This window comes from Gastrolobium bilobum, unplaced genomic scaffold (genome assembly GCF_033153095.1).
Source record: "Gastrolobium bilobum isolate Gb01-03AN ecotype WA unplaced genomic scaffold, APGP_CSIRO_Gbil_v1 utg12170, whole genome shotgun sequence".
NCBI lineage: Eukaryota > Viridiplantae > Streptophyta > Magnoliopsida > Fabales > Fabaceae > Gastrolobium > Gastrolobium bilobum.
The window spans coordinates 307,907-334,518 of NW_026898901.1; the positions used below are offsets into that span (position 1 = coordinate 307,907).

Here is a 26,612-nt window from a genome sequence, read left to right on the forward strand (position 1 = left end):
ACAATACATTTCGTTGATCTCTTCTCCAAAAAATTGCAACCAAACCCAATTTCTTTATTTGACTATGACTGAGGAACCAATCTAGCATGTCCTCTCTTCGGTGCTATAATTGTGATATCAACAATTTGCGGTTTGAATTGATGGTTCCTTAGAACCAAAACCCGATGTAGGTAGTTGAAAAGGGTAAAACTTCAAATCTCCCTGGCATACTATTAATCTAATATACACTTATCTCATGTAGAGGTTGAGGTTGTCTAGCAGATACTCAATGTAGATTTGGCATGAACCAAATACCATGAACCGTGATTGAATGGATCAATCTTACCCCAAAAAAAAAATTCAGGACTTGATAATTCCAAGTGTCTCTGCTTGAAGTGATACAGAGTGTTTAAGATTGCCAATGTGAAAACTGTGATCCCCCATTGGAATTCTCCTAGTCCCAGACCTGTCAACCACACTTAGGAGCTTGCAGACATGAATATTGACTCGCACTCGCTGCTGAGCCTTAGCAGGAACATGAACTTTCTCAAAGGCCACTAATTGCTTGTGTGGTGCCCAATGGCCATTACCTGCGGGTGGTGCCGAGAACACTAGCAACGTGTGAGTGCCATCTCTGGAGCCAACGTTTTTAACGTCGACGTGAAGTGTAATAGAAAGCTTGCCACATCGTGCATGTGTCACTTTAATTGCCTTGCTTGAAATGTTCGAGCTATTTCCGTGACGGTGGCCATCCACGGGAACTGAGACCAATTTAGGGGCACTAGCCAATGTATGAACAAAGTGTGTGTAAGACAATCCATAACCAAATGGATACACCACTGGACCTTTGTAAAATCGATAGGTTCTTCCAGGGTACCCTGTGGTTCGGCTTGATCTCATTGCCATATTTGTCATTGGCAAGTTTTGTAGGTATCCTTGTGGGTACCATGTCATAGGTAGCTTGGCGCCTGAAATTGAAACATGATATTGTAATATATGAAATTTACATTTATACCTATTTGGGCCTACTATTGATTTTATGACAAACCTGGGTTAGTAATTCCAAACAAGATATCTGCAATGGCAGCTCCACCAGCTTGACCCGGATAACCAGCCCACAAGATGCCTACGATTCGAGGATCATTCTTTGCAAAAGTTATATCAACAGGCCCACCAGACATTATAACCAAAATTGTTGGGCCTCTCGAGGCAGCTGCTATCTTTGAGACAAGGTCTTGTTGACGCCCTGGAAGAAGCAACCCAGCCCTGTCAACGGTTTCAGCCTCAATCGACTGGTCCAGACCCATTACTAGAACAGTCGCATCTGCTTGATGAGCTGCATCTAGAGCCCTCCCAAATTGCTTGTCATCAGTACAAGCCACATTTTCACAACCCAGCTCGTGAATAGTCCTGGCGTATTTTCCTATTCCTTGTAAGGGACTTGTGTATCCACAAGCAATACCTAATAAAAAGAAGGTAAAGAAACATTTAGAGTTGCTTTTTCTTTTTGTCTCTTTATTTGGGTCCATAGTTAGAGTTGATTTTAAGGGAATATAAAAAAAAGGACCAACCAGCATAGTTGCCAATCATTGTGACAGTGACATTAGAATTGGGCCCAATGACAGCCACGGTGCGGTGACGCCGTGAGGAGAGAGGCAAAGAAGGTCCACTGTTCTTAAGAAGCACAATCCCTTGTCTTGCAGCTTCAAGAGCCAGCTCTTGGTGAGATTGAGTGCACACATCTTTTGGACCAAGGTTCCCATATGGGTGAGTTGATGGCTCACCATCGAACATCCCTAATCTCATTTGTACTGTCAGTGTGTTCACTAAAGCACCATTCACGTCAGCTTCGCTTAACATGCCTTTTTGGACAGCATTCTGCGTATGCAATCCCAGGAAAGGCCCACAATCCAAATCCAAACCTGAAACATGATCAAATATCATGACATTTTATCTTCCAGCTTCTCGAATAAATCTTTGGTGCATATCAGATGTATACATCTTTTTACCAAAAGAAATTTTTATGTGACAAGAAAAATAAAATTAAAAAATGATGAATTTTTATATTCAAATATGAAAAAAAATGTACCGATTTTGGTACATCCAATGTACCAAAAATTTGTCCCCACTTCTTCATTCGGCTACACATTTTTCTTAATAATGATTTATTAATGTCGAATAAATGAACCGAATTAATTCGATTTAGTGACTAGCCTGCTTTAATGGCATCGGCAGCAGCTTCTTCTGGCGTTGATGTGTAATGCTGGCTAGTGTAGAACACCCCAACTGAGTCACAGTCCGATACAATGTACCTACACCACACCAAAGCGAAAAATAATTTTATTAGTTTGAGATAATTCCTTTGATAGAAGGTGATGACCATCCAATGAGCCTTTTGGCATTGTTTGTAAGCTTACCCATTAAGACCCCATTGGCCGCGAACTGTTCTCTTTAGGAGGTTGGGGTCCGCACAGGTAGGGACCCCATTAACCTGATTGTAAGAACACATCACACTCGCCACTTTGCCTTCCTTCACGCACATCCTGAATGGCACATTGAACGTGTCCTCTATGTCCTGCTTGCTAACCTGTACACGGAGCTAAAAAGTAAGGTTCTACTCAAATTAATATTACAATATTAGGTGGTGTCATCCTTGTTTGGATAAGGGCTGTGGAAAGTTGTAAACAAAACTACAAAAGGCATCCATGGCTGATGGCCCGACACTATGAATCTATGATCAATCCTCAAGAATATAGTGCAAAAAACAATTCAAACAAGCACAGAATATTGTTAATTTAATATAAGCTATCATTAAATCGTTAGATTTTCAAGGTTACATACTGAGGGTTAAATTCTAACATGCTATGCACAGATTGATGTGGTTAGAATTGAGTTAAATAAAAAAAGTTGAAAAATATTTGATTAATTACATTGCATATCAAGTTTTTTAGGATATAAGCGACAGAAGAAAAAAAAAATATTTGACGTCTAATCATCGGGGTCATTCCTTAGTTGTAAAATTAATACAATATCATTATATCTACAGGTGAAAACCTACACTAGAACTATACTTGATTATCGATGTGTTAAATAGTTATCAACATTTATTGTATGATTAATGCTTATTTGTTTTTTGGTTCAACAACATATATTGTTATTCGATCAATCACAGATTCACAGGACACATTTTAATAATCAAAAGAATAAGAAAAAAGAAAAGCATAAATGACGCACATATCCTACGAATCATCTTGGTCTACCAAAAGTGCTAGAGTGGAGAATATGGCATGCATAAAAGTACCAAGCTAGCTCAGCAAGTGCATAATATCAACAAGAGGGGTCCACATCTAAGAAGATTCCCATATTCCCAATCCAAATTTCCCCGTACCATTTGATAAAGCGTAGTAGCGTACCTTTGCATTAAAGTGAAAGCGATCCACACCGTTCCAATTATCAAGGTCATAAGCCGTAAAGTGTTTGCAAGAAGCAGCCACCTTCAACCGGCTACCGTCCGTTCCCTGAAGTCCCCTCACGTAACTGGCAGCATATTTACCGGCTAGCATGGGGTCCTCACCGGGAGTCTCCTGTCCACGGCCCCACCGTGGGTCCCTAAAAATATTAACGTTTGGGCTCCAGTACGTTAGCCCAGCCGTTCCTCCGTTGTACATTGCCCTTGCTTCGTCTGAGGCAACCTGCGAATTACCCCCCAACGTTAGATTTTCTCTTCTTCTTTTTTTGGTACATGCATAAGATTTTCTCTTTTAAAAAGCCTACAAGGCAGCCCCTAAAACCAAAAGGCCTCACAAACTTGATGAAATGGTCACTGACATGATTTGCAAGTTGCTTAGGAAAGGGTGACAAACTTGGTAAAATGGTTGCTGGTACGCCAGTCTCAATGATATAATCAACTTGAGAAGTGAACCAACATCACTAAGCGAAACAGGAAAAAAGAAGAAGAAAAAAACCGAACCCATCACGGATTTGGTTGAAAATATCACCTGTTTTTTTGGAGTTTAAAAGGAAAAGCATAAACAAACGTAGGGCCAAAAAAATAATACCAAATTCATAAGTTAAAGTACATTGCACCCCAATTTAATATTCTTTCGCATTATTCTTATTTTCAGTGGTAATATAGGTCACTTTTAATTATGAAATTTTATTCAAACACAATTCTTATTACTGCAAGGAAGCAACCTTAAACAGGATGTGTTGAATAAAGAAAGTGAGCTCCGTTTTATTGGTTATCGTGAACTTTTTTTTTTTCAAGAGTATTTAATTTTGAAAATTTGCGTAAGATTCTTGTTGAGCATAAAAGTCATGGTAGATAATTAAATTAATGTCTGACACCTTCAGACGCACTTGTATACGTACAGTGATAAGACTGCTGGTCTTACAATTAAGTATTCCATCCATCTTAGAAAACAGAAGCAAAGCCCCAAAGCTATGTTGGCAACACAACACAACGAAAAGAGAATAAAATCTCAGCAAATGACAGAGAGCAAAGCAAAACTCGAGGCACAGTAATATATTATGCTCGTTAAATTTATTTTAAAATATTGTTTTACAGATTAATAAATTTCAATAATTAATAATCAAAATGTATTAATAATGATTATTTTGAAAAATAATCATTATTCTTAGCCATATTAATTTTACCACTTTACACTAATTAAAGTTTATACATTTTTCTGATAAAGATTCTAATATGAAATTATATAAAGAGGTAGGATATTCTTACTATAAAATATTTCTATTATCAATTTACTACTAATTTAATATAATTATGTATTTTCAAGAGTACTTAATTTTTTTTTTTCAGAAATTTTTCACAAATTGTCAACAAAAAATGGGATTCAACAGTTGAAAAATAACAATAGATTAGTAATAAGAATATTTTACAGTATATATATATATATATATATATATATATATATATATATATATATATACTAATTATTTCTAAATGCCTTTTTTATTTTGATTGGATTGTATGCAAAAGAAAACCTCACCCGTCCAATTTCTTCCCACATGGACGCGTTGAATGAAGCAGCGGTAGTGATGACTTGAGGGAAGCTAGTGGCGGCAGGGAATTGGCCACCAAACTTGGTTCCGGGACCCACATTTGAAACCCCATGGAGTGCCTCAGACCACCACTCGTAGCCTTGGATTCCAAGCCGTGGAACCGCCGTGGCATGGTTCACTAGGAGGTTAACCTTTTCTTGTAGCGTCAACCTTCCAATTAGGTCATTCACCCTTGCTGGTATTGGCAACGACGCCTTACAAAACGGCAAGTTCTTTGTGGCGGTGTTCTTTGGGTCACAGGCGAAAGGGTCACGTGCCTCACCACCAAAAATTAGGAGGAGGAGGAGGATTGTTATGAGGGGTGAGAAGATGGAAGCCATTTAGGAAAGAAAAAAATAATAAAAATAAAAGAGTGTTGGTTTGGTAGTTTGAGAAGTTATGGGATGGAGGGAACAATATATATAGTTAGCTGTTGTAATAGATAGAGCTAGCTATTAGCTGGCCCTTTGGTGATTGCATTTTCCATAATGTATTTTTTTTGGGGGGGTAATAGTTTTTTGGAAATGAAGCAACTTGACTGGTGAGATTTCAATTAAAGTTGGTGACTAACAAAAAAGAGATCTCTAAGCCAGTTTATGAAATTAACAACCTAGGAATCCACCTACCGAATGCGTTTTTGAACCCTACGTATCTACTTGCGTAGTTATCACCAAATCAATTTAGCAAATTCAAAACGATGGGGTCTGTTTCTAATGTTTGTTTTACAGTATTTTTGTTTGGTTTTACTTTTTACGTCGACATTTATTTTTCTTCCGATTAATGTAGCATTAATAATAACTGATTCTTGTGCACGATTCACATGTTTATGGATGTGTGTAAAAAGTTATGCTCGATCTTCATGTAAAAATGAAAACGAAATACAATAAAATATATATTATGTGTTTGTAGAGGATTGGACGCGTTAATGCCATATGCATATAGTCCAACATTAGGATGGGCATTCGTTACTCTGCTTCCGGGGTGCGGTTGGTCCTACTTGTTAGACATTAATAAATAGGACATATGGGTTATGTTAGAGTACACAATATTGACTTTCTTTTTTTTAGGTGTAACATTTTCTAATGTTTATGTGGCAAGCATAACTTATCTTGGCCAATAAAATGATTAGGGGGTCCAAAATTCTATGTTGTATTCTGGATCAGATCAGTGTAAAGATCTGTGGCCATAATAAAAAAGAGAAAATCACGATGCATAATTTATCAACTAATGACGATAATTTAGATTCGAATCTATTAAAAATTTGGCTGTGTAATTTGTAATCTCAACGAAATCACTGCGGAGATTGGCGTTTTGCTACAAATAATTAGTAAGTCAAATCGTTGTTAGGCTGTTTAACTATTCGAGAGTTGCTTGACAGTTTTTACTCTTAGTTGAGCTGTTAATTTTATAAAACGGACTAAAACTGAAATAGCTTGAGTGTATCACACATTATTCAAAGGGAATTGATTGAAAAATCAGAGACATCAAAACAAAGTGGAGTCAGGTCCAAGGGAAATCAGAGATCAAGAAAGGGCAGGTCGTTGAATTACAATAAAATGTTATCCCTTCTCCAATTTTAATTTACATGTTTAATGAAGTGCTCGTTGGTTGAGAATATAGCTTCGCTTACAAGTAAGGTCAGCATCACGGAACAAAGCTTCTGACTTCATCTCAAAGTTCAAAACCAGAGTGAATATGACGTAGGATCAGCATCCTTTTATTTATGGAGTTTGTATTCATCATTTAACATGACACAAAAAAGTTTTCTACATACACAATATTTTGTGGGGCTCATATTGTTTGAAGCAAAAAAAAAAAAACTACTGCACGCAAAATGAATCTCTATAATATTACACAATCACTTTTCCTACAACATAACTCTTACAAAATCCTTTATTTATTGTCAAAACTTTTTTTTACACGCTATGAGTTGAATACTGTTATTTTTATCATTCATGGTAACTTTTTTATTTTCATTGCATGGTCAATGTTTTCCAAATTTTTAAAGGGGAAGAATGTGAAAATAAAATAAAATTGGTGGGATATCAAAGTTCAAAGAATTAAAAATGGTGTTATTTTTATAGATTTGGATATGGGTAATTGGAATATCACTACTATAGTGTGCACCTTTGAACTACGGACACGCTTTTTTTTCCTCTCAGAAAAATGTATGTCGGCATCTCACATGCAGCCAATATTTTAGAATATACAATTAATGCTCTGACATATTTTTTTGATACTAGTTAACATTTTTTGACATATCGTTAATGTTTATGTATATTCCAATTTTATTTTATGTTATTCTTGTAATTAAATATAAAAAATTAACTTATTAAATTAAATATTTTTTATTATTGAATTTGACACAAAATTAACAATGCATGAAAAATTATTTTTACTTTATATTTATATTATGAAATTTAAATATTTCATTAATTATATAACTTATTATTAGACACTATATATATTAAATATAAATTATATTATATATATTAAAAATATTATTTAATATCACCACTAAATATTTTTAAAATTTACATATTTGTATATCACATCGTATCATGTCCCACAATATGGATAGTGGATACAGTATAGGTCTGCACGTGTGGTGATGGATGAACACAGGACAAAGTATCCACTTCAGTTTTCTCGGAAAAACATCGATGAAAAGCTTTGTTCGGTTTTCTTTGGAAGCCGCCCATTATGTGTTGCAGAAGTTTTGTCTGCTTTCTGCCGCCATTTAGCACTTTTCTTCATTCTTATCTTTACTCCAAATCTAGCATTTCTTTTAGGATTATGTTTATCTTATTTTACATGAGATAAACATCTCTCCTACACACACAAAAAGGGTTGGGTCCCACCACTTTTTTCTCTCTCTCTCTCCTCTTACATGTGGGTCCCACTTATACTTTTATTTCTACAACATGAGGTAATTCTTTTCCTACAACATAAAAAAAATATATCTCTTTCTTTTATCAAATGTTTGATATACAACATGAAAGTATTGAATGAAAAAAATTCATAAATTTAAAATTGAAAATATTCATCTTTTCTCATTTTAGAGAAGATTTTCTCTTATACACACACCGAAATTCCTATCCTTTATTTTTTTTTAACTTGATGGGTCCCATTATATGATGTTTGTGCATAAAAGAATCTTTAGAAAAATTAACCCCATTAGTATATGTCTAATTAAAGTTTAATCCGAGAAAGAATCATATTGAAGCTTTTACTAAATATTTAAACAAAAAATATTTCTGCAAATAAGTTATTTGCATTTACTTCTAAAACGATGTCGTTTTGGGATTGAAAGATTAAAAAATTATAATTATAAAGACTATAATAACTCTGAAATAAATTAAAATTATAAAAACACCATGATATTTGTTCTAAAATGACGTCGTATTAAGCTTATGCAGATAATCTATTTGCAATAACCGCAGGAAAAACAAACTCATGTTTAAATTAAGCATATAAATTATTAATGATCTTTACCAAACAATTAAAAAGAATCCATATACAGTATAATTTTTTTTATAATCATGTAATATAAAACTCAATCTTCATTATCCCCTTCTTTTAAATAAAAGTTAAGCCACAGCAACCTCCTGACTGATTTTATAACTAGACTCACAGCTGTAATCTATAGTTCGAGTTGAAGACCAAATAAACGAAAGACAAAAAGAGAATCACTGGGAATTGAAGCCACAGCGCGGTCGGCGCCTCATTTGCTTTTCAGTGTTCATATCTTTCTAAATGTTTGCAAAATTTTTGTTGATTATCAACGGTCTGGTATATACCGATTTCTTTTACTCTTTTTTTTTGGATACATTTCTTTTAAATTTCTACCACCCAAATATCAGAGACACAGACCTATTTTGGTGAGTATATATATTATAACTAATTGTTTACTTTATTTGATTTTGTTAATATAATTTTATTAAAGTATAATTAATTTTTTTTTCTTGGCCTTCTTGAGAGAGTGAGTATATGTACCTGATCATCATCGTTTGATCAGGTTCAGGTTGAAAAAGGTTAATATAAAAACTGGTATGGTGGACAAACCCCTTCAACATGCACAAAATCAATTAGTTAAGCTCATGTAGCTTTAAGCAATATAGAAATGCATGCCGAATTCCGTAGTATTCACTGTTGGATCTGTTAGTTGTTACTAGTGACCAACAAGTGCATTGCGTACCTAAAGAGAAAAAGTAAATACAGATGATTTTAGACAAACCGTATAATTAAAATAATGTTAAATAATTTACTATACACTTACACGCTACGTTTAAATGTATTCTCAAACAGATAGAACGTATATTAGTTATCATGCGATTTCGTTTTAGTATCGTTATTATCATCATGATTCCAAAATTTTTATGCCTAATGCAATAAGATAGCAGGATGGTATGGTACGTGTGATAAATCTAATGCTTTAAAATATGACAAAACATTTTCTCCTTTTAAAGGTATTAGAGAATAATATAAACTATTAAAAAGATCCTCACCTAACATCTTAAGGTTTTGTGTTGAATTAATTCTTTACATGTTCACAAGATCATGAATTCGATCCTCATCTTCCTCCAACTTCTAGTGAAATTAAATAAGCATAAGTAAAATAAAAATAAAATAAAAAAATTGAACCTATGTAATATCCATGTTTCAAGTCTAAAGAATTGTTGCGTGAGGAGAAATCAAGGTGAGTTCTTTACAAAAGGAGAAAATATTTCTTCTACTAGTGACTCATGGCATAAGTGGAGTCTACAAAATGATTGAAACAAAAAAAAAATCAAGATAAGACCCACTTATGTCATAAGTCACTAATAGGAGAAAATGATTGTATTTAACATATTTAGTTGAGAAGTGATATTGAACATATTTGTATAGTTTAATTCATGGGTGATGGTCTTTTATTATGCACCTCTTAGCCGCCTAACCATGGTATCAGAGCCAAATTAGACTCGGACTAAGCAAGTGTTTGGCTAGATGGATTTGACTTCCATTAAAGGAGCATATCAACGTGGGTTGCACAACTAAAAGACTAAATGGAGTTCATATACTATACTAGAAAAAATAAAAAATGGAGTTTACATAAGTAAAAGAACTCGTAATCAAATACTTTAAAGTTTTGGATTGAGATATAATATTATATATATTTATTACGATTAATGTAACCTAATCTATTGATTAGTATGGCTCCATGGCCCGCCCGACAGTACCGTATCAAGAGAGCTTTTGTTTTTATTTATATTCCAGTTACTCGCAGAAGTAACCAATCGAGGTCATTGAAAGCCTCTTCATAAAAGGCAAAATAATTGGTAGGATCATTATAAGGACGTTTGAAACAGCTTGGTCGATAACGTTGCCACATCGCGTCAGTTATCGGTATCTGGACTCTAGCCTTCCTACCGTTAACAACCTTCATAACGCCATGCTATGTTGATAACTATGCTCCCTGCACAAGCTAACTCACATTTGAAACATCATTCCCCTCACTCCCAGACCCTTTATTTAATTATTGCTTTCTTCTTTTGGTGTTATAATAATAATAGTAGTAGCTTTGCTGGTAAGTTCAGAATTTCAAATCATTTTGGCATTATTTATTTTGTTTTTTGGGGACCACCACTCTACTTTGAGCAGTTGGATGGGAAACTCTGGTTGTTAGCCCATACTGAAAGGTACCTCATTGCCCGGCCCGTAACCACGTCGCGTGTCGGTGAAGGGACTTGGCAGCATAAATATGCTCTGTTCTCCATATTCCTTTTTTGCAACTACAAAAGTACAAATTAACGTAACCATTGCGTGAGATTAACGCTATATATTATGGTGAGCCCATGAAATATAGAAATAATAAGTAATAGCACTGATGTAATTGTGAAAAGGAATTAATTCTGATGCACTGTAATTTTTTACACTAACATTTTATATAATTATAAATAATAATTTATTTTATTTTTTTATTTAATTTATGAGTATGAAAGAAAATATTATTGGAAATAGCATTTTGATTTGAGATATTAGTATCTTATCTACTAAATAAGGGATACTCTGTTTACCAAAAAATAAATAAAAAAATAAGGGATACTCTGAAAATAAAGAGAGAAAAAAATCAATAATGTGTTTTAAAAATAAAATGTAATTTATAAATTAGTCATAATTTTATTTTTATAATAAGGGAAAGGATATTGTGACAATCAAGTTGTGTTACTACCAAGTGACTACCAATCAATCTTACCGTTAGATCGATTATATTGATCCAACGGTTATATTTATTTCGATCTTTGTATGGTCATGATTCCACAAATTTAATACTTTATATTTATTTTTATCTTTGTATGGTTATGATTTCCCATATTTAATGCTTTCACTTTAAATATGGGGAATCATGACCATACAAAGATGGAAATAAATATAACCATTGGATCGACATAATCGATCTAACGGTGAGATTGATTGGTAGTCACTTGGTAGTAACACAACTTGGTTGTCACAATATCCTTCCCCTTATAATAATACAAACTAATTTCTAAATCAAACCATTTTGACTTTTTAATAATTTTAAACACAACTATGTTAGTTATGATTTCATTCTCTGAGTTGCATAATGAAATTCCAGTCGTAGCATAGCATGAAATTCAGCTTTATTCCTCTATAGAGAGCGAGAGGGAGTTGATGACATTAGTAAAAGGAGATGGTGGTTCCAAAAATAATGACATAACTAGTTGTATGGTTATGTTCTGTGGATGTGGACATCCCATTCTGGGATGGTCCCTCCAGGGATTGGGAAGGGCACATTGCATTTGCAGAGAGTTAAAAGCCTATATCTGCATATACTTGCAATCATATAAATATTCATCTTTTGAATAATCATTTCTAATTTTCTCACACGGATAAGCTATTAAAAGTAGTGCCAGGAAGAACTTGCAAGTTGCAACCACTAAAATTGAGAAAATACCGATACAAGATATAAAATTTAAAAGTTTTAAATTAAAATTTTTAAACGACGAAATTCACCTCATTTCTCTTAGTGCTCGATCAAACGATTCAAAACTACATAAACAGCACGGATTTTGGAAGATTGAGATCTTGCCTGAAATCGTTAATAGAGTTTGAATAATACTACTCACCATACATCACCTTACAACAGCTTTCATCGTCTAATTGTAGCTTGTCTGGTTAAAGTTTCTCTATACCTACCCTTTAATTTTCCCATCTATACTATTGTAAATAAGTGTGAGTAGCGGGTGATGTTTGAGGAACGTTATTTATTGAGGGGTTCTTTTCTACAATTACTTTCCTTTTCCTGATTTTGGATAGTTTTGTTCTTGTTATGAATCCTGATTTTGGATAGTTTAAAACACCAACTTGAAGTACCCATTCGGCCCACTCTTTTTGGGTATTGTCAAGTTGTAGTTCAACGGTTTCCCATAAAATGTTGAGGTTTCTGGGCCAATAAGCATGTTTGGTACGTAGTGTGTGGGTGCTACTTATAGAACTGGGCTGTCAAAATCAGCTAAACTACTAGGGAAGCTCATTTATATTACATAATAAAAGGTAGTTCTAGACCAATTTACTAAAAAAAAAAAAAAAAAACAGCTCTAGACCAAAAAATAAATCAAATATGGATTAAATTATTTATTTGCAATTATTAATTTGAATTTGTTTGTCTGATGCTTAAAATAAATAAGAAATTAAAAAAGGAATCTAAGTCCTAGCGAACTGAATAAAATATCTGTTTTGGTTGGCTATAAGCCCAACATGTCAGACTCAATAATATAGTCCACTTTTAAAACCTTCTAGAAGGGCACCCCATACCCCTACAGTGGTAGTATGTCTTGTACAATGACAAGATTGGACTAATGGGGCACAACTCTCCAGAACAGTGACCATTGTGCCACTGATCCCACTGTTATTTACCTAAATGCCACGCACCTGAACTTTTTTCCCAAACTGCCACGCGAGCTAGTTCGCTGGGAGTAGTAGCGAACTAGGCATGATGATGTGTCAGAAAGCTGGTGGTTCTCAAGTTCGCTTGTGTCAGTAGCGAACTTGGGTGAAATAAAGCCTGCAACGTATTTTGAGTTCGCTGCCCACGCAAGCGACCTAAATGGCACGTGTCTGACCCCAGCCAAGTTCGCTGGGGGCCAAGGCGACCTAGGTGCCACGTGGCAGTTCCCTAGAAGTCTGCTGCCTTGGTCAGCGAACTACTTGCCGACAGTTACAGGTCGCTGGGCCATAAAGCGAACTCAGTGTTATATTTAGACCCCCTCCCTCGATCAGTCATTCATTCTCGTTCGTTTTCAAATTAAATTTTTCCATTTCTGTGTGTGAATTCTATTTTCAGTACATAACGAGTGAGAATAGCAATGATGTAATATGCCTTCTATATTACAATGGGAGAAGATATTTTGGACCGAACGATCAAGTGTTTGAAGGAGATACGAAGATCTTCCGCATGAGTCCGCGTTGCAAATATAATGAGCTCAAGAAAATAATATACAAGAAGTTGAGATTACAACGAGGTCAATCCTTGTCTCGACTGATTGTTAGATGTGCTTCTGGTAACCCCGTGCAATGGGTTGCTGTGGAGGTGGTTGAGGATGAAGATGTGTCACTAGTAGTTGATGCATTTCGACAGCATGGAGAGTACTCATACATCGAGTTATATGCAGAACTAAACAACGGTGGAGAGGCAAGCACTCAATGTTTCATCCCTACCAGTCACTCCATAGACATTAACAAAGAGCCGGAAGTAGATGCGGAAGATATAAATGTGTCACCCCCACCATCATCTCCCCCAATAACACAACCTTTAGATGTGATTCATGCCAATAAAGTAGATGATCCATCGGGGCGTACTGATAGTTCCGAGGAGGAGGTTGATGAAGGTCTAGTCCCTGACAGTGACTCGTCGGATACAGACGTTGATGGTGATTTCAAGTTGGAAACGTCCCCTGCTTTGGTTGAACCGATTCCAACACCGGGTATTATTGGTGCGCATGACCCACCACCTGCTGCAGGTTAGGTAGTTTACCATTTGAGTTTTAAGATAATTTACTGTTTCAGTTTAATTATATTTTTATGTACTTAACGACATTCGAAATGAGTGTTAAAAAGCAGTGGATAATGTTCCATTTTGGTCAGAAATACCACATTACACGAACATTAACTGGGCACACCCCGATCAAGAGTGTGATGACATGCAAGGGGCACAAGTACCAAATTGGCAAATGGGTCAAGAGCTTTATAAGGACCAGCAATTTGAAAGCAAGCAGGATGTACAAATGGCCATCAAACAGTATTGAATGGCAAAAAATCGCACAACTGTCGTACTAAAAAGTGATACGCAAAGGCTGATAATGATTTGTCAAAATCACAATGATGGTTGTCCGTGGAGGATGCGAGCATATCTGAAAAAAGGCGGTCATGAATGGATAATAGGCGTGTGGAACAACATCCATACGTGTGTATCTCAAACACTTTCACAGGATCACAAACAACTTAACTCTAGTTTCATTTGTGAATTGATCATCGGTAAGTCAACCATCTGGTAAATGTTTAAATTAATATCGTGAGTGTAACGCTAATACGTTGTTGTTTGTCAAACCGCAGAAACGATACGTGAAGAGCCTAGTGTTAAAATTGGGTTAATACAGGAGAGGATTGCATCAAGTCTAGGATTTCATATATCATACAGAAAAGCCTGGAAATCAAAGCAGAAGGCAATTGTGAGGGTATTTGGGGATTGGGATGAGTCGTACGCGTTTCTGCCAAGATGGTTGGATTATATGTTATTGTTTTCTCCTGGGTCTGCCTATAAACTGGATGTGAATGAACATAGGATTGATGGTCGGCTCGATGGTTCGCACAAGGTGTTTAAAAGGGTTTTTTGGACATTCAAACAGTGTTGTGATGCCTTTAATTATTGCAAGCCTATGCTCCAAATCGATGGGACACATTTGTATGGAAAATACCGCAGAACGCTACTGATCGCTACAGCTGTTGACGGTAACAATTATGTCCTGCCTGTAGCGTTTGCTGTTGTTAGTTGTGAGAATATTGACAATTGGTCCTGGTTTTTGGCCATGTTACGGATCCATGTGACTCAGAAAGATGGAATATGCCTTATTTCTGATCGACATGCAGGTATATTGGCAGCCGTCAATAATGTTGCGTTAGGGTGGCAACCACACAAAGCGTACCATGTTTTTTGCGTGAGACATCTGGCAAGCAATTTCAATCATAAGTTCAAAAACATCATGTTGAAGAACCAGTTAAAGAAGTTAGGTATGGATGTCACTAGAATTTTTTTAATTTGTTACAATGATCGTACGACGCTGATGTTATTAGTTATTAACAATTATGTGTTGTCATGTACAGGCTACACTACATCGCGATTGGATTTTGACGCTGGTTTGGAAAAATTTAAAGAATCAAGCCCACAGATAGCAGCATGGATTGATCGAATTCCGAAGGAAAAATGGAGTATATCATACGATGCTGAAGGAAGGCGATTTGGCCATATGACTACAAACTTGTCGGAGTGTGTTAACAAGGTGCTTAAAGGTGCCAGAAACTTACCAATCACGTCTTTGGTGCGCATCACGTACGTTAGGCTTAACAAATATTTTTTGGCCCACGGGCAGGAGGCTCGGGAAGAGATGGACAAAGGTAATCGTTTCGCCAAAATGTTCTGGGTTGAATACGTTAAAAACCAACAAAATACTGCAACACACTTTGTTATGTCGTATGACAGACAAAAAACACGATTTGAAGGTCAAGAGTCTTACAATCAAAGAACTCATAGAGGCGGAAAGTTTACTGCTTTTAGGTACCCATCTAGTCATGTGATTGCTGTGTGCAAATCAGTAAATCATGATTCCTTACAATACATTGATCCTGCATATAGTGCATCATATCAATGCCAGGTATATTCCGGGCAATGGTATCCAATTGGTAATGAAGACTTCATCCCACCCAGCCAAGGCCCAACAATTCTCCCGGATGTGTCACTTAGACGTAAAAATGGCAGGTCGCGAAGTACCCGAATCCGTAATGAAATGGATCAGCGCGAGGGTGTGAGCCAGCAGTTAAGATGTGGTTATTGTAGGGTTGTTGGCCATGACAGACGTCGTTGTCCATCTCGCTTGCAAGGCAATTAAATGTTGCGTGAAACAAACTTGTCGAAACGTTGGTTACCCTCTCCTGTCTGTGTGTTGTCACACGTTTTTTTGTTTCGTTTATAATTATACCTGCTTTTATTTGATTGTGGGTTGTCGTTAGTCGTGAACTTTAGTGAATGTAATATGTTAATTAATATGATCATCGTGTGCTTGCTGGTTTCATAATTTTCTTTTCGGGTAGTTAACTAGGGATAGCACATAACACCACATGTTTCTAACAATAACATAATAGTCAGCATACAGTAATAAATGGAAATCTAAGGATGGAGTCCAAAACATATCATTTACATACATATGAATGCTCTGATAAAATAAAAAGTCCTATGATAAAACAACAAATCACTACTGTCGCGGCCGCCCATGATACTTGGAACAACGTGCCTGGTTATTCTCATATGGTGACAAGAAACAGCGCTCCCTGGCCTGTCTATCTGGATTACGCCTGACCACGTCTTCACCGTCTCCTCCGGGTGCAACGGCTGCTTCCGCTCCTGCGTCTGCATCAATATCTTCCAAAGTACCCGCAATGTCCTCTTGCGCAAGCAAACCTGTAGGACCAGATGAGGGTGACTGAAAGAAGTCAGCCGAAAATGCCTCCGGCGTGGCCATGACGGCAGGGGAATCAAATGTGGGTATGTAATCCTCTGTGAACTCTTCCAGACCAGGCTGAGGCTGCGAACTGGACTGTCCTGGAAACTGGCTGTGCTCGTGCGCAGAAGGCTCAGCATGAGAATAAGATGGACCGCTGGTCTGACCTGGGAACTGCTGACCTGGGAATGGCTGAGTGAAGTGTGGCTGATATCCAGGGTACGACTGCGTCGGTGCTGAAAACCATGGGTACTCGAAGTGAGTCGATGACCCGCTAGGCCGAGACGGACCGCCTGGGGGAGGCCACCAGTAAGGCTGCGACAGCCCACCTGGGGGGTAAGCTGGGGCATAAAACTGACCGGCTGGACGGGGCGGAAGAGACTGCACAAGCACAGGCCTATCAGCCATAGCGGGAGCCTGATGATGCAGTGGCAATCCCTCGTGGCGTGCACGCTGGCTAACACGCGGATGACGAGGCGGTTCCACTGTCTGCACCACTGCCGGCGGAGGTGCAGCCTCTCCAGGCTCTGTCAGTCTGCCAAACTCATCGAATGCGGGCATCATCTGAAGGGTCTCATCGTATATCTGGCGATATGTGAATGCTCCTTGTGCCTCGTCTGATGCCATATGCAGAACAGTCTCCATGCGATCACTCTGTGTCATAACATTAATCATAAAAATTATCTTACCCTAAAACCTATAAATAAATAACGCATATAAAACTATTTATTACATACATTAATTAAACAATATGTTATTTAACTACTAAAATTAAAATGTAATTACTAAACTACTAATATTAAACTAATTAAAATAATAAAACAATTAAATTAAATAGATTAATTAAACTATAAAATATTTAACTACTTAAATTAACATGCAATTACTAAACTATTAATATTAGAATAATTCAAATAATAATATAAATAATATGTCATCTAACCTAATGTGTCATAACATTAATCATAAAAATTATCTTCTTCTAAAACCTATAAATGAATAACGCATATAAAACAATTTATTACATACATTAATTAAACAATATGTTATTTAACTACTAACATTAAAATGTAATTACTAAACTACTAATATTAAACTAATTAAAATAATAAAACAATTAAAATGTCATCTAACCTAATATTTTATGTTACATATAATATATTAAACAACAACTAACTAACAATAAAAAAAGAATAAAAATTAATCAAATTATACATCACTAACCTCAAATGAAGACAAAAAGACCAAATGTGAGAGCAAGAAAATTAAGAGAGAGAGAGAGAGAGAAAATGGGGAGGGGGACGCGTATGGGAAGGGAAGGAGGGGGTTTATATAGGGTGAAAAAGTATACGTTGGGCACAGGTCGCCTGCATGGGCAGCGACCTCGCTTTCATGCACGCCACGTGACCTGGCTGGTCAGGCATTAATTGCAACAGAGGTCGCCTGCGTCAGTCGCAACCTCTCTTGCATGCACACCACGTGGCCTGGCTGGTCAGGCATTAATTGCAACAGAGGTCGCCTGCGTCAGTCGCGAACTCTGACACCACCAGGAAGCTGACAGCTCAGCATTACGAGGTCGCTACTACTCCCAGCGAACTAGCCCGCGTGGCAGTTTGGGAAAAAAGTTCAGGTGCGTGGCATTTAGATAAATAACAGTGGGAACAGTGGCACAATGGTCACTGTTCCCAACTCTCCTCTCCATATACCCTATCCCCCTATTAAAGTAGGGGGCTTCTTTTCTCATTATTCATTTTATGAGTTGTTATTCATATCGTCATGGACATCCCCCCCACCCCCCCAAAATTTTATATGCAGCACCTGGGAAGCTCTTGTAGAGTCATGATTTCTACCTTGGTTATTAAGAGCACCTATATATCAACATACTATACTCTCCATGTGATACATTTATTAACGCTAGATTGAGGATGATCATATCGGGAGAATTTTCAATTGTAATTTGAGAACTCAAAGATAAATGAATCTAAAAGTTCAAATTTATTTTTCGTAACGTGATCTATTGCACAATATTGTAAATGTGGATAATTCATTCACTTTAGAGTCTCTCCATTTCCCAAACCCAATGGCAAACTGTTGGGATATTTAAATGTGATGAGTCTCATATTGGTTGGTATTAGGCTAAGTAAAATGGATATAAGTGAATGGGCCTATAAACTCGATGCCTTAAGGTTTTGGGTTAAGATGTGGTGTCAGATTCACTTAGTGTTTTCATCCACTTAGTCCATTAGTGGTGATCCCTGCCACAGGCTTTTCTTGGACCGGCTTGACTCTGGTATCAGAGTCAGGGAGAGCATACCAATGTTATTGCTTTGAATTATTTACACTCCTATTTTTTTAATCATTTAACTTCTTGTGATTTTCTTCATCTACCTCCTCCTTAAAACTGTTAGAAAATTGACTAAATATTCTTACTTTACCTTTCTTAGATGAAGAAAATAAAGTGATAAAAAAAGAAAAAAAAGACCAAATATTGTGAAAACTTAGAATATTTAATAAAAGACTAAAAGAAAAAACAGATCAAATGTGTCTAAATAAAAAAAAGGACAAAATAATAAGACCAAATATGTTAAAAATTACAGCAGTGACTGAAAAAATTAAAAATTAAAATTAAAATAGTCTCAATCAACAAAATATATACTAAATACAAAAAAATAAAAGAAAAAATTAAGATAAAAAATGAATTAAAAAATAGAACAAAAAGAAATCACAGCTATACATTTTCAATATATTTGCTTTTTTACCCGTGATTTATTTTATTCTTTTTCTTTAGATATGCTTAGTCTTTTTATATCTCTATTTTATTATTTGTCTATTTTTTTAAAAAAATTTACAACAATCTTTTGTAGATGGGGTTGGGACAAGGTTAAAAAAAAAAATCAGAATAAAATAGACCAAAAAGTAAAAAACAATAAAAATAGAAAAAAGATTAAACATATCTAAATAAAATAAAATAAAATAAAATAGATCAAGACAAAAAAAAGAAAAGAAAAAAGAAAACCAAATATATTGAAAACTCATAATTATGATTTCTTTTTGTTTCATTTCTTTTTTATTTTATTTTATTTTTTATCTTTATTTTTATCTTTTATTTTTCATTTTCAGAATTTATTTCATTTGGATTATTTTTTTTATTTTTTTATTTTAGTTTTTCTGTCATTATTGTGATTTTTAATGTAGTTGGCCTTATTTTTTTCTATTTTTTTATTTAGACACATTTGACTTTTTTCTATTTTTTCTTGTAATCCTTTTTTTTTTTGGTGAACAAAAGGGGCTAGCCCTAGCAACAAAATAAAAAAAGAAAAACAATCACAAACAAATCCAACAGAGGTTCTCTGCAGAAGAAGCATCAGCTAAAATACGAAAATTAAGATTAGGAGGGGATCAAAAAAGTGAATGAAGGAATCTGAAACCTATTATCCAAAGACAAATTAGCCAATGAGTCTGCACACTTATTAGCTTCCCTATAAATGTGCTGGAAATGAACCCTCCAATCCTTAGCCAGCCATACTCGTATTCGAGTCACTAAACGAGACTCACGAGATGCAAGTGTTTTAAGTTTTTATAACATTTGATCTTATTTTTTTTTATCACTTTTTTTTTAAAGAGGGTAAAAAAGGTATGGTTAGTTAAGTTCCTAACCATGTTAAGCAGGATTTAGATGGAAAAAATTACAAGGATTAAATGATTAAAAAATTATATATAAAAATATAAGTAATTCAAAACAATACTATGAGACAGTTTTTAAACTTTTCCCCAAGTTTATATTTATGATGAACCAGAAGTCCGCATCTTAATTAATTTCGCATCGAGTATGTTTCAAAGAGACAAACTCATGAGAAGAAGTGACAAGTGGTTTCAAGAGAATTTGATAATTTAATTTGGGAAAGATAAATATCGGGTATGCATGATAATATTCGTATCGGATGTCACATTCCTAAAAATATTTTTTTATTTATTTTTAATTTAGAGAATAAAAATGATAAAAATATAATTAATTAAATTAATTTATTTTTCTATTGCAGAAAATGAATTTCAGAATAAAATTTGAGATTTGAGATTTGTTTTTTGATTTTTTAGTTTTCGTATAAAAAATTAAAAAAATTATTTCTTTGTAAAAAAATACTTAAGCACATAGTAATCATCGTACACGCTCTTAATTAATTATACGGACGATATAGAACATGGCCAAATTTAGGGTCATTACTCGTATATTAATTTTTTTTGTCCAAAATATATCATTCTTATACTTATTATCGCTAATATACATATATAGGGGAAGATATACCTACCACTAAAAATGTTTACCATCCTTACAACCAATTTAATCATCGTTGATTTTCGTAAATCTAACCGTTATACTTTATTGAAAATTATTGGGTTGTGCTTATTAATTAATTATTAATAAATTATAACAGTTATAGTGACGAAAATCAACAGTAATAAGATTGGTTGTAAATGTGGTAAATATTTTTTATGGTAAGCATATTTTGTCTTTTATATATATATATATATAGGCTTTTTCACCTTTTTACCCCTCATTATTAATTCTCATTTTAGAAGAGAGATAGACACAGAAAAACAGAAATAATGAGAGAGAGTTGGTGGATTTTTTAATTTAAAATTCAAATTCTCTGTATCTGTATGACTGTATCTCTCTTAAAATGACATAACTTTCTGTCATTTAAAATGATAAACACTTTTCATATATATATATATATATATATATATATATATACACGCCAAAAAAAGAATTGGGAAGAGAGGCTTCGGTGCTCGCTCCCCTTTAGTTCCCCCTTGGACCACTAATCCGGAGTAAATTAAGAATCATACCATAACATGATTAGAAATCAATTATTTTCGAGCAAATAATCAATTTTTTATTTTTTAAATCTAATTTTCTTATCCCCAAAATAAACCAATTCAAGGTTTGGATATATCAAGAATAGGAAGTTAAAAAATTTGTATTGCCAATACAATAATGTATTGAGCTATTATTGTAAAAATAGTAATTTTTTAATAATAATAATAATAATAATGACAAAAGTTATATTGACTTTCATAAATCGACAGTGCGGCTATAGCTTCAAGAAGACTTTTGACTCGGCTGTATCTTAATGGATTGAATATTTTGCCCACATAATCGTTGATTTACGGGGAGTCAAGGTAGTTAATTTATCTATATTGAGTCCAAAACGATATTATTTTGAGATGAAAATCAAAATATTTTTGTAATTATAATTTATTTCAGGGTTATAATAGTCTTTTTCATTATAATTTTTTTATTTTTTAACCCAAAACGATATCATTTTAGATGCAAATATAAATAGTTTATGTACGTTATGTAAACACGTTAAAGCCTATAATCATATGATCAACAAGGCAGAATTATCCCAGCAATGCATGCAACTTTAAGGAAATTATGCATATCGCTATCACTTAATTTCTGTTAAAATATCCTCTAATTTACGGCAACAAACATAAATTATGAAGTCTCAAATTAATTTACGTGAACTTGCACATAGAACATGAGCATAAAGCAAAATTCTAATTAATCCTAAAGCTTTTGATTTTGCTAAGTTCAATTAAAATAGGGGACAATGGAAGAAAGGGCTTCACAGTTTCGATTCTGCAGCTTTACTATTCCTGCCACAGAAGTTCACCATATAGAAGAAACAAGGATCTTAATTACCCAAGATACACATGCATACAATAGGCATACCTCAACTCTCTTATCACTTTCTTACATATATAGAACACCCACATAAAGCCACCATATTTTCATTAATTAACAACCGTAATTAAAATCACTACCACTAAAAATTCTTGAGGAACAACCAGTGAGTAAGTTTTCTCTCAATGTTCTTCTCCTTAATGGTGTCCAAGTTAGGCTTCCACCCTTTCCCTGATAATTGCCTACTCAAATATTCTGGCCTCCCTTCTAAAAATTCTGGTAAAAATTCAGAAAACTCATTCCCCTCTTCCTTTTTCTGAGCCACCCTAGGTTCAGCCTCTACAATTGCAGTGGTCTGGCATAGACGGGTAAGCCAGGGAAGAAACCTTGAAGAACACACAAGATACTTGGAATGCAGAGCAGAGTTAACGATCAAGAGAATGCGGCGAGTTTCTTCGCTGCTCAAACCAACAGGCTTCCCTCGCTTTATTGGAAGCATCATATATATGTTGTTCATCTCTAGCTTCTTATCAGCAGGCAATGGATTTGGCCTTTTTTGATTCACAGCTGAATGGAACTCAACCACTACCTGTTGTGGGTGCTCCAACATGAGCTCTGCCACTGTTAGCGGCTTGTCAAATTCATGAACCGACCCATCACAGAAAACAATTTTGCCCGTGGCATCTGAGGGTCGAAGTGAGATTTGGTTTCCCATCTTGGGTTTAGTTCAAAATCAAAGATTTGACCAGGAGGGGGAAAACTAGTTGTGAAGTTCTAATGAATTGAGTTAAAATAAAAAGAAGCTTGGGTTTAGGTTGCGTTATATTGGGGTAGGGGAATATGTACATAACAGGAATTGATGTTTGTTAAACCGCTCCATCTTGTGACGCACATGATGTTGGACTTAATTGGTAGTTTTGATTTGGCTGGGTCGTTAGTTTTGTTGTCTGTTACAATATTACTTCGGACTTTGACTTGGGAAATAGGATGTCTCCCACATTTATTTACTTCCTTAAAAGAATGAAATCTTCCCAGTTAATTTGATTTGTCGTAATCTTAAATCTTTATTTCTAGCTAGGAATGGCGATTGAGATAAAAAGTTAAAACTCGTGTTAGTCCCATTTAGATTGTTATTGCGGAGTTCATTTACCTAACAGGAAAACGAATTGAAGGAACCGTTCAACTAGAACTCATTGACTAATTTGATTAGATTATTATATATGGGTGATATACTGGTATGTGCTGCAGCATTCACTTTGTTGAGCACGCCGATTTCTCTCTCCTTCTGTTTTCCATTTCCTTCTATTGCTAGTGACGTCCCACTTTATTAAAGTTAAGTTTTTGTTGCTTGCGGGTAGTATAATTTTTACGTTGTAACCTCTTTTTTCTGTCGACTAGTAGTAGTAGTAGACAGAAAAATTAACTACATGCATTCACAGCATTGGTTACCCTACATTGTACGCTATCATTGATCTGAGGCGCCATCAACGACGAGAATGATGAGGAATCACTTTTTTCATGAACATGACCGCGTGGAAGGTAGCGCGAGTTATTTGGCATAATTCAAGGGGAATTTTTCTTGAAAGTTACATGGTAAATCGTGATAACGGACAATAATTAGACCAAGAAAGGAGGAGATTATTACAATCAATTCAATCCAAAAATATAATCGATTGAGTGAAGGTCTTTTTAATAATTTATATTATTCTTTAATAGGAATAGATTAATATTTAAATTTAAGTCAACAAGAAAGTATAATGATTTTCAATATAAATTTAGGGTTTACATTTCTCAGCTGTTGGAGAAAAGAAAAGTTTCTGCATATACATGTTTTATGAGACCTATTGTTATTTTATTTTTTTTTAAAAAACGATATATTGCACACTTTTTCTATAGGTCAGCAAGAAATTTTTTTCATTTTAAAACAGCATAAGAAATATAAAATCCAAAATTTACAAAAAAGAAAAAGAAAAAGAATGACATAACTGTTGTTTGTCGATTGATTTATAATTATCTATGAACTAATATTAACGAGTCTGTTTATTACATATTTACTTCCCATTTGTTTGTCCCTCTGTTTTTTTAGGAGGCGTTTGGTAGATGAGAAATTTTTTTTATCCAAAACTATGATGAAAACACTCCGTTTATGATAATATTTGAAAATTACAAATTTAGAAAAATTCAGTTTCTAAGAAATCCTAAAAAACACCGACTACCAAACGCCCCCTGTAAAGTTTTCTTTTATGTTATCAATACTAATTTCTCAAAGTTGTTAAAATTTAAAGGGAGATAGTCATCTGGCTGAGACTTAATTTGTACTACTTGAACACATTGTTTGAATTAAGAGCCTGTTTGTTTGGGCTTCTCAAAAAAGTAACTTTTATTTCTTCCTTATTTTAAAAGTATTTTTTATAAAAGTTAAAGCTATTTATATTTTTATAAAAATATTTAGTTTTTAAAAAAAATATTTGGCTTTTGACTTTTGTTTTTCTTAGAAGTTACAAATTTTAGCTTCTGAAAAAAATAGTTTTGTGACTTTTTCTTTTTTTAAAAGCAGACATTCAAACGAACTAAAAACGAGAAGTGCTTTTTTTCTTAAGAAAAAGCAGCTTTTGAAAAAAAAAAGTTCATCCAAACGAGCCCTAAATAACGTAACAAGAATGATTTTACCCAAAAAAAATTTTAAAAAAAATCTTTACGAAAAGTATTGAGTAATAATTCCATGACTGATTAGTTTAACTCGTCAGTAAAACTAAATTTTAACCAATTTCAAAATGTTCTGATTGATAATCCGACTTTTGAATTGAACCATGCATAACTAAATTAGTTGAGTTCATAGTTAGTTCGCTTAAACTGTCCAGTTCAGTTTTGATAACAATTATTCTTTCCATTGATCAATAGAGTTTAACAAATGAGATTTTTTTATTTTCTCTGAATAATACATTTAAATGCTTATATTTTATTAAAATATTATAAATTTAATCTGAGTCAATATGCTATATTTTAATTATTATTTTTATATTATTATATACTATGAGATGAGGTAAGAATTTGTCTCACACAATAGTCACTCAACATTTGACCTCCGTTTGAGATGCATGCTTCCCGAAAAAAAATAAAAAAATGCATGCTGTCATGCAGTATCCAAAAATACATCTGCAAAAACAAGCGTGGTTGATGCTGCTTTACGCATTGTCGATTTGTCAGCGATGCATCCACCCAAACCATAGCATTTAATTTATGTGTCACATGTTATATGTTAATTAGATTTTTGTATTGATATGAGATGAGGTAAGAATTTGCTCACACGATAGTGACTGAAATGAAACTTTGACCTCTGTGTGAGATGCTTCCAGCAACAATATATATGCTACCACGCAATATTCAAAAAAACGTTTCCAGAAACAAGCATGGTTGTAGTTGCTGCTTCGTATAGTGTCTCCTTTGGACTAGTAGTTTAGGACAAAACTGAAAGCCCGATGGCCCAACAACGGTTTCAGTTAGAATCTATTTTCTGTTTTTTTTTTTAAACCATATGCAGTTAGAATCAATCTCGTTAAAATCTGTTCAGTCATTGATCCAATCGAGATACTGAATTACTGGGTCACTAGTTCAACCGTATAACCTAGAGATTGTATGTAAATATATAACTTATATTAAAAATTTTATAAACATACTCAAATAGCTAAAAAAATAATATAAATTCTAAATAGTTCAATATAAAAAACAATAAATTATACATTATTGTCCAATAAAGGATCAAACAAACATATAATGTTTGTGATATTGGTATTTCAGGTTCAATAAATGACATTTTTAATTATAAATCAAATCAAAATTTCTTGCATACTGCATAACTAAGATAATATTAGTATTGTAGATACATAACTTATGTAAGTCAATAAGTAACAGATCACTCAAATATGTCAATTATGATTTTTTTTTTGGAAATATTTTTTTTAAAAAATTCGGGTCGGGTCATTGGTTAATCGGCTGAGTCACCGGTTTTCATCAAAACTGGTCGGGTCGCACTGGGTCTGGTACTTGGCTGATCCAATGTGAAAATCGGACCGGTCAAATGACTGGTTCATCAGGTTCCGGATCGACCCGGC

At 34.5% G+C, this 26,612-nt stretch overlaps 3 protein-coding genes across 3 annotated transcripts; all 3 read right to left on the bottom strand.

The window, feature by feature from the left end:
- Positions 1-339: 339 nt before the first annotated feature.
- On the bottom strand, positions 340-5,381 carry LOC133285232 (probable beta-D-xylosidase 2). The gene is made up of 7 exons (XM_061482442.1): positions 4,989-5,381; positions 3,393-3,671; positions 2,397-2,566; positions 2,194-2,291; positions 1,551-1,901; positions 1,028-1,441; positions 340-947 (listed from the first exon to the last, which is right to left on the bottom strand). The coding sequence occupies exons 1-7, from the start codon at positions 5,379-5,381 to the stop codon at positions 340-342; spliced, it is 2,313 nt and encodes a 770-aa protein (XP_061338426.1).
- An 11,184-nt stretch (positions 5,382-16,565) lies between these two features.
- On the bottom strand, positions 16,566-17,474 carry LOC133285242 (extensin-like). Its single transcript, XM_061482453.1, has one exon. The coding sequence runs from the start codon at positions 17,472-17,474 to the stop codon at positions 16,566-16,568; it is 909 nt and encodes a 302-aa protein (XP_061338437.1).
- A 5,049-nt stretch (positions 17,475-22,523) lies between these two features.
- On the bottom strand, positions 22,524-23,231 carry LOC133285263 (uncharacterized). Its single transcript, XM_061482472.1, has one exon. It carries the CDS (start codon positions 23,213-23,215, stop codon positions 22,643-22,645), a length of 573 nt encoding a protein of 190 aa, XP_061338456.1. The 5' UTR covers positions 23,216-23,231; the 3' UTR covers positions 22,524-22,642.
- Positions 23,232-26,612: the final 3,381 nt, after the last annotated feature.

What these genes read in the sequence shown, in the direction of transcription:
- LOC133285232 (XM_061482442.1), bottom strand. Translation starts at nt 5,381, where the DNA reads ATGGCTTCCATCTTCTCACCCCTCATAACAATCCTCCTCCTCCTCCTA. An exon ending in TGTGGGAAGAAATTGGACGG is followed by an intron (nt 3,672 to 4,988) that starts GTGAGGTTTTCT and finishes GGTAATTCGCAG; the next exon opens with GTTGCCTCAGACGAAGCAAG. An exon ending in GGCCAATGGGGTCTTAATGG is followed by an intron (nt 2,292 to 2,396) that starts GTAAGCTTACAA and finishes GGTGTGGTGTAG; the next exon opens with GTACATTGTATCGGACTGTG.
- LOC133285242 (XM_061482453.1), bottom strand. Translation starts at nt 17,474, where the DNA reads ATGACACAGAGTGATCGCATGGAGACTGTTCTGCATATGGCATCAGAC.
- LOC133285263 (XM_061482472.1), bottom strand. Translation starts at nt 23,215, where the DNA reads ATGGGAAACCAAATCTCACTTCGACCCTCAGATGCCACGGGCAAAATT.